General features: G+C 41.2%; 1 protein-coding gene across 1 annotated transcript; it reads right to left on the bottom strand.

Annotated features, from left to right (window-relative positions):
- Positions 1-2,775: 2,775 nt before the first annotated feature.
- snx19a (sorting nexin 19a) lies at positions 2,776-14,062 on the bottom strand. Its single transcript, XM_076889082.1, has 12 exons — positions 13,859-14,062; positions 10,662-12,155; positions 10,434-10,569; positions 10,246-10,346; positions 10,047-10,166; positions 9,625-9,743; positions 9,367-9,463; positions 9,119-9,260; positions 8,521-8,644; positions 4,053-4,237; positions 3,869-3,956; positions 2,776-3,660 (listed from the first exon to the last, which is right to left on the bottom strand). The coding sequence occupies exons 2-12, from the start codon at positions 12,129-12,131 to the stop codon at positions 3,549-3,551; spliced, it is 2,694 nt and encodes an 897-aa protein (XP_076745197.1). The 5' UTR covers positions 12,132-12,155; positions 13,859-14,062; the 3' UTR covers positions 2,776-3,548.
- Between the last annotated feature and the right edge of the window lie 172 nt (positions 14,063-14,234).

Raw genomic sequence — 14,234 nt, 5'->3', positions numbered from 1 at the left:
CCCACACGCTGCTCCCCGGGCGCTGCACTAGTGGCTGCCCACTGCTTCACTGAGTGAATGGGTTAAATGCAGAGAAGAATTTCCCCACGGGGATCAATAAAAGTGTACATTATTATCCCTATGCAACCTCATACCCAACAAAGTGCAGTGTGTATTCTGATAATGTCTACCACAACCAGAATGAACTTTTTCAGCAATTTGTGTAACAGTAGCTCATCTGTTGGATCAGAGCATACTGGCCTTCACTCGCCATGTTCCTCACAGTTTCATTAACCAAAGCATTGGACACATTGACCTGAGGAACATCTAATGAAGATTTTACCAGTCACCCCAAGGAAGCCTACAACTGTGCACAACAAATTTCACTGTTTTCACTAAAAATTAAAAAACTCTAAGGGTGGGGGGATGATTTTTATCAGATAAAATCACAATATTTTACAATATACTTTAAATGAATAATAATGCTTATTTGGAATGATTCAGCAATTCCTGTAATGGATCTAAGTTGTGAACTTCCGTGGGTATTTGTTGCACTAAGCAATTTGTGGTTAAAATACAGCTGTTCCCACTCATATGTGGCCACCAGCAGTGCAGTTTAAGCATTTAATCCCCCCTGGTTTCCAGTCACAAACAAGTCCCAAAGCATGAGACAGGAGGTGGGGCCCCACCAGTATCAGACCATGATCTCATAAGAAAGGAAGTGAGATGTGCTAAATGTTCCTAATATTAACTTTATGAAGTCCTGCTGACCAGCAAGTGGAAACAATAGGAGTGGATTTACACCCCGACGACTGACAGTTTATATGTGAGCATATGTGAACAACTCCCCTGTTGTTGGATCTGTGCGCATCCAATATACAACTTTTGCTCACACTGTGGTCTTAAAGCTTTATAAACCTTGTGTGTGTTACAGGATTATTCTGCTGGAAACACACTAAATTGATAGAAAAGTGTTTTACATTGGAAGAGATAATTGCAGAGCAGGGAAGAGTGCGCATTTTTGAGACTTTGTCAATCACCATGACAGAACTGCCAGATTTTTTTTTCTTTTTACAGACAAACACCCTCTTTGAACTGATTGTAATTATTTCAGTGTTTCAGAGATTCTTTGCAATAGGCTGCCATACTGAATATTTAAGGATGCTTGACAGTTGTCTGAGTACCAGCCACCAGTGACCCTGTTACCCTGTCGTGCTTAACACGGATAATAAATCTTTCAGTTCAAGTACAGAGTGCATGCAGATACCAAGTGATGCAGATTTTTTTTCCCCTCAATGAAATAAAGATACTCACAAACACACACTATATTAGCCATCCATATTTAATAAAATTATGTTGCCATATGGAAGCACTCTATAAAAAGAGTGCTTTTCCTTACTTTTTTTCAATTTACCATTCAAGCAAAACATAAAGCGGTTTTGTAAATCATGCAGTTAATTTATCCCTCATCACGGAATTTGGCTGTGAAGAAATTGGTATTTTTTTAACTGCTCTCCGGCTCAAAAGATCATGGGAAGACTAAAACACAATACTTATACACACTTATTTATGAAATCAGTCGATTTTTAACTCCTTTCACACAAATAGTGTTTGTACAGTGAAAGAATGCGTGAGAAGAGCTGGATTATATGAATAAGTTACCTGACACAGAGGAGTAATCAAAGAAAACTAGCACAAAATCCTCTTTGTGACGGCTAAAGTTCACTCTTTGTGTTGAAGACAGGGGGATTCCCCAACAATGCTCTCAACTTCAAACATTTATTGACTCAGTCAGTACACCTGTCTGAAGTTCAGCCCCAGCTTTCATCTGAGCAAATCCTTCACACTGCTGATTTCACTCACAGATGTCAGAGGGCTCAGCTGAAGGCACTAATTGCACTGAGAAGCACAGTGAGACCTCTAGCAGTCATTAGATAAAGGGCGACAAAAGACAGAATAAAACTTTATATAAAATCCTGGAAGAGCCTCCTTCATTTCCTTTCAAGCCCCGGCGATCTGTCGAGTTCTACATCTGAAGATCATACTTCAGGTAGATATCATGAACATATGCACTCATGCCAGCTGTGAACTTACCAGGCTCCAAAGTAGGAATGTGCACGATTTACAACCACATCAGAATAAATGAATGCATCAAGATAAAAGAGCCCAAGAGCCAAAAAAATGAGTTTAACTGGGTGACATGTTAACCAGACGTCAGTTTGCGTGATGATATAAATATGAAGCCAGGATCAGTCTTTTTTCTCATTAATCTGCGTGATTGATGCCGCTTTGTTGTGCCATTACCCTGTGGACTCCATTGACTACAGGCTTTTATGAATACGTCACATCCTGCACAAGTATAAGACAAGCTGCATCTCCATGAACTGCTTCCACCAACGATGCATCACCTAATCATCTTATCACTCCCCAAAAGACTAAAAATGGGGCAAAAGAGTAGGTATGTTTGGGATAATGTGGGACACTGTCTGAAACGTTAACAGATTTAACTTGAAAAGTAAAGAAATGGAGGAGGAGGACAAATACAGTACATGGTATTTTACTTGGATGCAAACTTTTTGAAGGAAACGGTTTCCAGGGCCTACTCCGTGGATCGGCTTCCTCCGAGGCGTGGACGTCTATCAGCAGAGAATGTACCTTCACCTATCAGCAGAGAATGTCCCTTAGTCTGTAACACAGTCAAATATATTCTCAAGTAATATTCAAGCATGCCATTCAGCGTGTTAGTACGAGCTCGGGAGCAGCTTGGGAGAACAAGAAAACAGAGACTGCTTTAGATTGTCTTCCCAAATTGACTCAACTTTATTCACAAGTACAACAGTTTATATAGAGGGTAAAATTCATGAGACAGCAGATTTATCAGTTTAAACCAGTACAGACCAAGATAAGGGAGCGTCTTCCTGCCCTTGGGTGAAGAAGCATCCTTTGTGTAGTGTATCAGTTCAGCTACAATTGTGATTATCTCAGCGACATATTTTCAAGGCACAAAACAAAGAGTTCTTACATTAGTGAAATCTGAAACAAACCATTTGGCCTCAACAGGCGTCTCCTAAAAGATTAAGAAACTAATGTAGCTGAGGGAGTGATCTCTGTGGTATTTCAACCTTGTACCAGCCTGTGATTCTCACACATCAATTCTTGGGTCAAAGAGAAAAATAACTAAAACAAAGGGGCCTTATTGAATGACAGAGTTTTCCTGCATAATGTCACTATAAAACAATATCCTGTAAATGCTAACCGTAGTGCTAAAATACCTAACACTTTTTATAAGCTGAAATGGAAGCTCAAGCTTGTTTTATGATAATGGGATAAGTGATAAGTCTATCACACATATGGGAAGTTGAAATGATCATGAAATAATGATAGGAATTATATAAGTACACTGAGCTCGCCACAACTGAATGACAGATATTTGTTTACCTGTGTATTCCATTTATCTATCAGACAAGCTGCTGAGAGTCGTGACTGTCATTCAGACCCGAGTCTGTCTGGTGATCAGTTCTGGGCTTCAGCAGGCAGATTTTTGTAAACTAATGACGATCATTGTTGTCTCAATATGTGTCGTTGGTCAAGCTCTGTAGCAGAGAATGCTGGAAGTTCTCATCACACGACTCGGGGATCAGAAATTCCAGCAGCAGGTCACAGATGCAGTAAAGCAGATGCCTGCAGAAAAACACAGATGTAGGAAAAAGACATCAGGAAAATGACATTCTTAGATTGATGATATAATAGTATAAATATGAAAGGTAAGAGGAGTTTGCAGTTCTATCTGAAACATTAACATTGTGGTTGTACTGTTTAGTGATAATCAGAGACCAGCACTGATACAGTTTCTGTTTCTTGTTAGCTTGCTGTTTGGTTGCTGACTCACTTGTTTATCTGGTGGTCCTGCAAAGACTCCAGCATAGTCTCCAAACTCAGTCTGTACTTCTCATTACCCAGCATGTCAGTGATGAGCTCTGCTCAGACACAAACAGTGAAACATACTGTCAGAAGCTATGAAAATCAGGGCAGCATTTAACAGCAGTAATCTGATTTGAACAGCTGTTATTCACCTGGGAGCAGCTGCATCAGGCAGTCCAAACATTGCTCCTTTGTTTTCTCCTTTTGTGCAGCACTTCGCTCAGGCTGTGGTTGAGCAGGCAGAGTGCCACCGGGCCATACAGCTTCCTGCAGCACTTGTAGGTAAATCACCCAGCAAGGAGCACTGGTAAGGTGGGCGACACCTACATCCAACCATCTGATACAGAAATCAGTTCAATACTTTAGTGAGTGCGTCCATGTTCAGGACATGTGCCAGTGTGTCAAACAGACAGATGGGGAATTAAATGCAAGCTCATGAAAAAGCGTGCTTTAAGCAATTACAGGAGAATGCAAAACATGAACCTTAAGCCAGAAGTGAGGTCCCAGAGGCAGATATCAAGCCAAAAGTTGTGACCAGTATGACCATTTAATGATAGCATAACATTAGGGGTAGGAAAAGCCCATTTCCCACACACCATGTGGTAAAGTGGGTCCAGTAGTTATTTAGTTTAGCAAGTAAAGCACAAAAACCCATAACATTTATGTGTGTGTGCTAAAAAACTCCTGAAAGACAATCGGAGAGAAGATCGTGCACCATTAAAATCCAACTAACCACCACTAACCTGTCCTTGTGCCCTCTAGATCTGGCTGAATGAAGGGAAAATAAATGACTGTAAATATGTCACCTGCTCACAAAATAGACCCCATAGCCAACTGTTGAGGCCTTGCTGTGATTTATTGTAATGAATAAAAATTCAATATTTTTTCCTGGAATGTAAATAACAGAATGACAGTACAAAGACTGCGAACAACCAAAAGGACATCACACAAACTATGGCAGAGAGTAGACAAACACCAGAAAAGTCCTCTAGCAGAGTCACCTGAGGTATAAGTTTTATCAAGTTGAAGTTTCGTGTTCCAGGTAGAGAGAGTGTCAGTCTCCTGATCCCTAACTGGGAGCTGGTTCCACAGGAGAAGAGCCTGATAGTCGAAGGCTCAGCCTCCCATTCTACTTTAAGAAACTCTACCCATACAGTATGATGATCATTCAGGATTTTCTATTCAAAGAGAAGAATTTTGAATTAAGTTGTGGTTTTAACAGGCAGCAAATCAAGAGAAGCTGATATGTTAGCACTCTCACTGTGGCCTTTGAACTGAAGGTTTTTCAGGGAGATTTTACCTGTTTACAGTAACCCACTCTAGAAGTAACAATCTCAAAGTCATTTTTCTGTCTCACTCTCACAGGATGTTTCTAAATTTGACAATATTGCTCAGATGAAGTGAAACAGTCCTAGAGATTTGTTTAATGTGTGAGTTGAGTGACATATCCTGTTCAGAAATGGCTCCAAGATTCGTCACAGTGTTACTCGAGGCCAAGGTAATGCCATCAAGATTAAGTATTTGATTATACTGCTAACATTCTGTCCACATTTGATAACCTGCTTACGATGTGAAATCATCATCAATGTGTGTGGGCAAAACAGAAGCAACTTTGGATTTCTAACTACAAATCCATTCTCTCTTGTTTCTTTTTGTCTTTATCCCACTCTAAAAGTTGGATGTAACAGTGAGACCAAATTCACAACCCAATAGAAACAGATCCAGGTACATTTACTGCAATATTCAAACTGAATACAGGCTGCTGGCCATTGACATGTAGTATCCTTTTGACTTGAAGTCACCTGGAACTGTAGCTGTGCTGTAAACAAATAATGAAGCACAGTTTGACCAGAATAAGAACTAGAATCTTTAACACACTAAGACAATAAAATATTAATGACAAACCAGTGGTAGAAGCATCATAACATCAAGAAAACTGTACAGTTAAAGGATTTTTCTTTTTACATTAAAAAAGAAAAAAAATGTTTGATGATCTGAAATGTTTAAGTGTGACAAACATACAAATAAATAGGAAAACGCTTTTTCACACCATTGTCATATAAAAGACTTACTTCCTTCATTCTGTTCATTGACCCCATTGTGGACCACTAAAATGTTGTATACTATGTAGTATATACCTTATTTACTTTATTTACTAAATTTTGGGTTTGTTTTGTTTTTTTGCACTACATTAGACAACATCAAAATAGCGTTGTCAAAAATGACAATAGCGTTGGCATTTTTGTTATTTGTGTTCTGTAATCTTTATAAAAACCTAGAAAAAAAAACCCTCTTAACCCTTGTATGGTGTTCGGGTCTGTGAGACCCGTGTTCAGTTTTTTTCAAAAGAAAAATTAAACAATTAATTATTTTTTCACGTGTAAATGTGTTGTGTCTTTCCACTCACTCCACTTGATTATAACTGATTTATTTATAACATTTTATATAAAAGAAAAACGAGAAGCACATTAATTCATAAATGTGATCTAACAAAGGTAAAGGGAAAAAATTAACCATGTTTGCTGTTCACATGTCTTGTAATTGGGATGAAGTAAACATCTGTTGAGTAATTTAACATAAAATTGTTTGATAGTGTTAATTTGGAAAGCCAAAACTCTAGCGGGTCCACCAGACCCATGAACACTGGCTGAGTAACAAAAATACGAACACCACACAAGGGTTAATCTTTGGTATATGGCGAGGCGCTGTGGACATCCAAGTTTGTGATTGTGTAGATTTTTCAAATCAATACCATGGTTGCATCTACTGAAAATCTCTGTGAAGCTTAAATCTCAGTGACCTTGACTTCAAGGTCAGAGGTAAACTTTTCTGAAAATCGGAGGAGTTTCACATTTATAACACAGGTATGTCTACTAGGAGGCTGAAGGGTAGCACTATATATTTATAAACAATCAAAAACAACAATTTATTTCCAATTTGTATGGAATTTATTTCTGTAAACATGGTGTTTTAGGTTGGATTAAAGGACTGATGTGATGGTAAGGTGTCCGCTGCTCTGCTTTGAATATTGGTAGCCTTTTTTTTTTTTTAATTTTCACAAGAATTGCTACTTCCCCTAGAGTTTTGGCCACCCCAGCAATCAGAAGATTCCCTATGAGCAAGCATTTAGCGACAGTGGGAAGGAAAAACTCCCTTTAAAAAGGAAGAAACCTTCGACAGAACCAGCCTCAGGAAGGGACAGTCATCTGCCGCGACTGGTTGGGGTGGGGGGAGTGAAAATTAAAAAAAAAAAAAAAAAAAAGCCAAAGTGATAATTATTGGAGCAGCTTAATTAATATTTCCAGTGTAATTTGCTGTTAATATCCTTTTCCAACCCCAGTTTGTGTTTTTATCACTTTTGTCCAGGGTGGAAGATGCCATGCTGGAGATTGACTCTGTATGGTTTTTCAGTGTTGATACTTGGGAACCTGTTGGAGAGGCCAGGGTTGAAAAAGGGATGCCGGAGAACCTGAGAGGGTGTTATCCGCTGGTGTGCATCCAAGGCCAACATCTCTTTAATTAGGCTGACAAATAAGCGTTGGCCATCTTCTGGTCCTCGTCTAAACAGCATTATTTGTTCGAGGTCATCCAGACGTGTCAGTTTTATGTATCTTGTCTCCAAAGATTCATATCCTGTCTCGTATTTAAATTGTTGAGCGGTCTTAAATGTCCAGCGTTGTTGGTTGTAGTTGTCTTTTGTGAAATAGTCTTCAGTGTACACGCCAGGATCGAGAACATGATCTGGCGGCTGACCCTGAATCTCTATGATGAATTTCAAAACATCATAATATTTTTTTCCAGGGTAGAGTGGCACCCCTGTACCAAGCTCCACAGCCACCAGCTCCAGAGACCACATGTCACTTGCTTCGTTATAAGGAAGGCCAAGCATAACCTCAGGTGCACTATAACCAACTGTCCCCACACGGTCACCAGGCATCACTGCAGACGCAGGACATGCGAGGCCAAAGTCTATAAGTCTGACTTTGACTGGAGACTCATAGCGATTTACAACCATGATGTTTCCAGGTTTGAGGTCAGCGTGCACTATTCCCACAGAACCCAGGTGGGACAGAGCATTTGTGAGTTGACCTAAAATTGGCCTGACTTCGCTTATGGGGAGACGCCGATTATTCGGGTCCTGTATGTAGTCCCACAGGCATTGGTCTAGGAGTTCAAATTTCAGGCAAACACGCTCTCCGTCGTGGAAAAAGCCGTTCCATTGAACAATGTTGGCGGCATCTGGATCCAACCTTCTCAGCTGCTCCAGGATGAAAATTTCCAGTTTTGCCTGTTGCAGAATATCAGGGTTGTTCTTGTTCACCTTAATAGCCACAGCTCGGTTGGTTTTGGTATCACGGCATTTGGCTACAATACCAAAGCCCCCTTCTCCAAGGAAAGCCTCTACCTTGTAGTGGTTTCCCAAAATGCTCCCTTTAACTATTCCAAGCTCATTTGAGCGGAAGGATGGGTTAGCAATGACTTATGGCATAAGTCATTGTTGATTTTGTCTTCACTCCTGATTTACTTACAGTGCAAGTAAATTGTTCCTGATTTACTTACAGTGTAAGTAAATCAGGAACAACAGTTCACAAACAGCTGCAGATGCGGAGGAACTCTTACCTCTCGATGAAAGTCCCGAAGAGCAGTCTGATGGCCTTCTGGATGTTCTCAGTGCACAGCCAACTCCACTGATCCTTCATCAGCAAACACAAGATGTTCAAAGCGACATCTGCCACAGCTGTGTCTGCAGCACGCACACGCACACGCGCGCACACACACGCACACACACACACACACACACAAACCCCCATTAATTATACATTAATTATACATTTATTTCAGCACAAGGATGGGAATCTTCACAAATGAATTAAAAAAATATTTGACTACTTGTAAAGGCAGAACACACCATTAGTGGTAGTGGGCAAAAACATGGAGTTACCTTTGTGTTGTTAATAAACAATCAACCAAAAAATTTTTAATGAGAAATATCTATTAATAGATGCTGAGGTCAAGATTTTCCACTGCAAGTAAAAAAAAACATTCTTACTAAATGTGGATTCAAAAAGTCTCCAAAATGTGTTTGTGCCCTATTGCTGCAAATCGTCTACTGCTCAGCTAAAGCCACCACAGACATTGGGTTTTGCTGCACCCATGTGGTAAAACTGTGTCAGTGCATCTTGCCAATGTGGATAAATCTACTTCAGACAAACTCAACCTGTGCCGTGAGTTTTCCCTGAAGTCTTCTTCACATCTTGCTCACACCTCTGCTTGTTCTCTTTCCCATTCAGTCCACATAACAGTGTTTCCTGCTCACCAACAAAATTCTCGAGGTGGGACAGTGACATGCCATTGAGGACCTAGAAAATCAGAATAAGCAAATGATTTCTGAAGAAAATGTCAACGCTCTCCCACATTAGTCTGAAACATGTTTGTGTTGATAGTTCATGAGGAATAATAACTTACAGTGCTGCCTTCACTGAAGCAGTATGTCACTTTAGGATGTAGATCAGGAATGTTGGGTATATTGAAGGCTGGGGAGATTTTGCTTGGGAAAAGCCTCCTGAAGCACAGAACACAAAACAGGAATCCCCGTGTTACAAAAATAAGTGAATTAAATCCAACATGAAAGAAGCTGAGAATTAACTCACCGAATTGATAATAAGGAAGCAAAGTAGATTTGAATGTGTGTGAAGACTGGTATCAGGCAGATAGAGCTCTTACCTGTATTTTCTGTTGTCCATTGTTCTTCCATCAGGATCTCCATCAATGTCCTCTGTTGGGCTGAGGGGTTCTGGATGTGGGAAAGCTGTCTTCAAAGTGTCCAAAGCATTTTCCATCATCTTTCAATCAATCAAACATATGTGAGATAATTAAATTCAAGTTGTAGAAAAAAGAAAGAAAAAGCATCCAGTTTTTGTCTCATTCTGAACATGATTAGCTTCTTGAGTATTTATTCTTCTCTATTTTGTGCGTTCTTGAGTATTACAATGTGGAATTTCTTTACACATTTTCACAAAAGGTCCAACTCCATGCTCAAGAACAAGGCATAAAACTTCTTACTTAACTCTCGCAGGGGAGTAATGGAGTAAATTTCACAAAATGCAACTACTTATTGGTTTAATTTTCTGTTAGCTTGTTCCTACCTTATCAATTCTTGACTTGGCAAAAGGTTTTCTTCCAAAATATGTACAGACACCTGAATTGAGAGCTAGGAACTCCTGCATGTCTTCGTTGTTGGCTATCTCAGGAATGCTGCTTAATTGCTAGAAAACAATAAAAATTATACCACAAGAACAAACGTCAGAACCCTGCAAATGCAAAAGTTATAATCCCAATGCTTACTTTTAGGAAGGCATCCAGCTGGCTTTTACGCACTTCAACCTTCTCACCGTCTGGACTGCTGAATGAGAGATCAGGGAAAATCCTCTTTGGGCCCTTGACATCTGAAATGCAATAAATAAATAAACGTGGCATCTCTTCTTGGACTACTAGGGTTTGGTGATGTCTTAAAGCAGAGGACGATGTCTTACTCTTGATTAATTTCTTCATTTCAGGCTTCTCCTCTAATCGTGTCTGCAAGTTGAGGAACTCGCTGTATCTGCGATTGACAGCGTGACAGGCCGCATGCTGTGGAGTGGCGCTGCCATCACTGGTCGCTGTCTGAAACTGTTAAACAGAAAGAGGGGTGCAGTATGCAATCATCAATAATCCAATTTCATAAGACAGCTTCATTGTACCAGGCTGTGACATGACTGTACCTTTACAGTGTAAAGAATATAGGGATGTATGCCGGTGCCACGCTGGTCTTTTGCGGTGACGGTGCCACCAATTCTGACATTCTGGATGTTCACAGGTGCCACTGCATTGCTGGGGGAATCCAAGTTATAAGAGGGTAAACAAAGCTTTCTTCTAGGGCAACCTGGAGATTTCTCTTCAGCTATGCCTGCTGGCCACTGGGAGTCCACCGGCACCACCACCTTCTGTCCTAGATTTCTCAGTGGACCGAAGCATCCATAGGCTTCAACATCTTTAGAAGTGAGCATGCTGCAGAAGTTGTTTGAAGGACCACACTCGCAAAAGCCTCCTTTCAGATCATCATCCGAGTCAGACTGAGTTAGCGAGTCCAGTGAAATTATTTTGGACTCTGACGAGTTGGAGTGATGGGCAGATGTAAGCGGACAGCAGTTCACTTTGTATGATGTGAGCAGACCTGGGCGGCAGCTTTGAAATTTCCCAGCTGATGCCAAGCTAACCATGCTGCTCAGTGAGGACTCAGTCTGCTCCGTCGTGCTCCGGCTCTCATTCAGGTCATCAAGGTCAGAGGCGCTTTTGCTGGCGAGACCAGCTTGATCGGAAGAAGACAGTGACATGCAGGTGGCCCAGGACTCCTGGTCGATCTGACATTTGTATAGGGGATCTACTGGGAGGTCATCCACGTTGATTTCCTGGTGTGGTTCTCTGCATCTGGTAAGTATGTCTACAATGGTCTGGTTGAGCCAGTCAGGATCGGATATCCTGGTTATGAGCGGTAGCAGCACGTTGCAGGTAATAAGTTCTGTAACCATGTAACCTCCTGTCCTGGTTTCCATCTGTGGGTATGGAACCAGCACGTGTAGTACAAGGTGAACTAGAGCTCTGGAGTAGCTGAGCTCAGCAGCTTTGCTGCTCACAGCTGGATGAGGGGTGTCTACTTCACTGTAGAGCTGCCAGAGGCTCATGCTTCCCTTTTGTGTTGACTGTATCTGTCTTACTGTCATGTAGTTCTGCAGGTGACCCCCGTACACCTCCAGCAACCGCTGAACCATGACCTTTCTGTCCACTCGCCGGGCACGCTCCTTCAGTTCCATCACTGACTCCAGCATCGAATTACGCACCGCACGCTCAAACTCGCCCTCCACCTCGGGCAGCAGAGTGCGATACCACGAGGACACAAAGTCACGCACTGCTTTGTGGACAGCGCTGTGGATCTCATGGTTCAATCTCCACTCGTGCTCAGGTGAATACTGAGGTGGGTTAATGTTGCCAAGAGGCAAGAAGTGCTCCAGGTGGAGAACGCTGTTGGCATCCAGCAGAGCCCGTGACCCAAGCCAACCTCCGAGAACTACCAGGAGACTGGTGAAGACGCAAAGGAGCCAAACATTAACAAGAAGGTGGAAGAGGACGAGCCACACCAGCAGAACTCCGACCCCCAACAGCTTCCCCTGCCCAAGAAAATCCAATAAAGACATTATGATCGGCAGTGGGGATTTGTCCTGTTGAAAAAAAAAATGCATATACTGTTAAATAACAAGCAATAAGAACATTATAGTAATGACTAAATTTCAGTATACCGGTAACTGTTTAATGCAGGGGCGGGGGAACTCCAGGCGTTAAGGGCCGAAGTCCTGCAGGTTTTAGATGTGTCCTCGATCCAACACAGCTGATTTAAATGGCTAAATTACTTCCTCAACATGTCTTTAAATTCTCCAGAGGGTTGCCAATGAACTAATCGTGGGCGATCGTGGCTCAAGAGTTGGCAGTTCGCCTTGTAATCGGAAGGTTGCCGGTTCGAGCCCCGGCTTGGACAGTCTTGGTCGTTGTGTCCTTGGGCAAGACACTTCACCCGTTGCCTACTGGTGGTGGTCAGAGGGCCCAGTGGCGCTAATGTTTGGCAGCCTCGCCTCTGTCAGTGCGCCCCAGGGTGGCTGTGGCTACAATGTAGCTGCCATCACCAGTGTGTGTGAATGTGTGTGTGAATGGGTGGATGACTGGATATGTAAAGCGCTTTGGGGTCCTTAGGGACTAGTAAAGCGCTATATAAATACAGGCCATTTACCATTTAATCATTTGATTCAGGTGTGTTGACCCAGGGTGAGATCTAAAACCTGCAGGACACCAGCATTTAAGGCCTGGAGTTCCCCATCCCTGGTTTAATGGCTTCAATTCTCACATGATAAAGCCAGCCAGCTACAACTCTCACTCAGATCTATGTTTACACAGTGTTTGTGTCTATGATGGGGCTTTTGCATATCCCTTTATAGGCCTTCCATTAACAAATATATGCATTATAATGTAATCTATTTCCCTCAAGTTTTATTTTACAAATTTCCTTTTTTCATTTGAGACTTTTTTTGTAAATTAAAATCTAAAAAGAGAAAAAAGAAAAGAACTAGGAAGCCTCCACAGAGATAAGCATCTAAATCCTCATAATTAAAACGGTAAAACCGGAATATGCAGGGAATTAGAACAATAATTTAGCATTTTTTTAAGGTGATGTTTTTCTTTGTGTTTTTATAGAAAATTAATAAAACACCACACCTGATATGACATAGGCAGAAGTTGTGTTGCGTTTACTGTAAATGGCCCACAGAATTTGGAGGACGTGTGATTTAATTCAACTGACCATTATACATGTTAAAATTTAGATGGCTTGCAGTGCTGTACTGGATTCAAAACACTGACCCAACAAAATTACAGTTCCAGCAAAATCCCTTCTACTGAGAGACTGTTTTATATTTACTGCCTTCATGAGAATAATAAAAAATGATCAGATAACGTCCGAAGTCATTTGGAAGCAAAAGGTCCATATGACAGCTATAAACCTATTATGTTGTTTGTATGGAGTATAATGTTCTACTCCATTAACTGCCCCGTGACAATGTAATTACGCTTGAATGCACCATCTGTTACAGTATCATGTCAGAGGACTTTCTTCCATGTCAACAGTAAATTGATATAAACTTTAATGGACAGCGAGTATTGCCTGTTGTTGAACTTTTTTCTGCTTTCTATATTTCGCATAACAGTCAAACCTCGAGAGAAATCCAGAGCGTGTTTACAAAAGTACTGTGGGCTAGCAGCAGCTGAGGTCAGAGCAGAGGTCAGTGAAGCTCACCTATTATATGCAGCTAGCCCGTAGCCTACTAACAGTGGATTTCTATTAGTTTAGGCTATGAAGCAGAAAAACACACATTACCTGAAAGGTTAAAGGACTCTCTTTGGACAAATGCAGGTCGTGTTGAATGTCTTCCTGCTCCGGTCTTAATCCTCCAACAAAGATTATCTGGATAGACGCACAGAGCCCATATGGACAGCTCTCTGGCTGCTGGTTGTCTACTTGAGACAGTTAAAGAGCAATACAGTCATCTATGTGCAGCTGAAAACAAATGCTAGCGATAAGTATGCAGATTTTAGAGAATAAAACTATGTGACCATAAATAAATGAACAGACACAAAACAAGCATACAAATGATACACATTTAAGCGCTAGTAGCTGAATTAGCATAAGTTAAATTCCTTTACTCCATTTTTACAGTTCTGCACACTTAAATATTTTAAATTTATTATCTCTA

This window comes from Maylandia zebra, linkage group LG10, assembly GCF_041146795.1.
Source record: "Maylandia zebra isolate NMK-2024a linkage group LG10, Mzebra_GT3a, whole genome shotgun sequence".
NCBI classification, from domain to species: Eukaryota; Metazoa; Chordata; class Actinopteri; order Cichliformes; family Cichlidae; genus Maylandia; species Maylandia zebra.
Note: the sequence above shows the minus strand (reverse complement) of the source record. Positions and strands in the feature narration are given on the sequence as shown.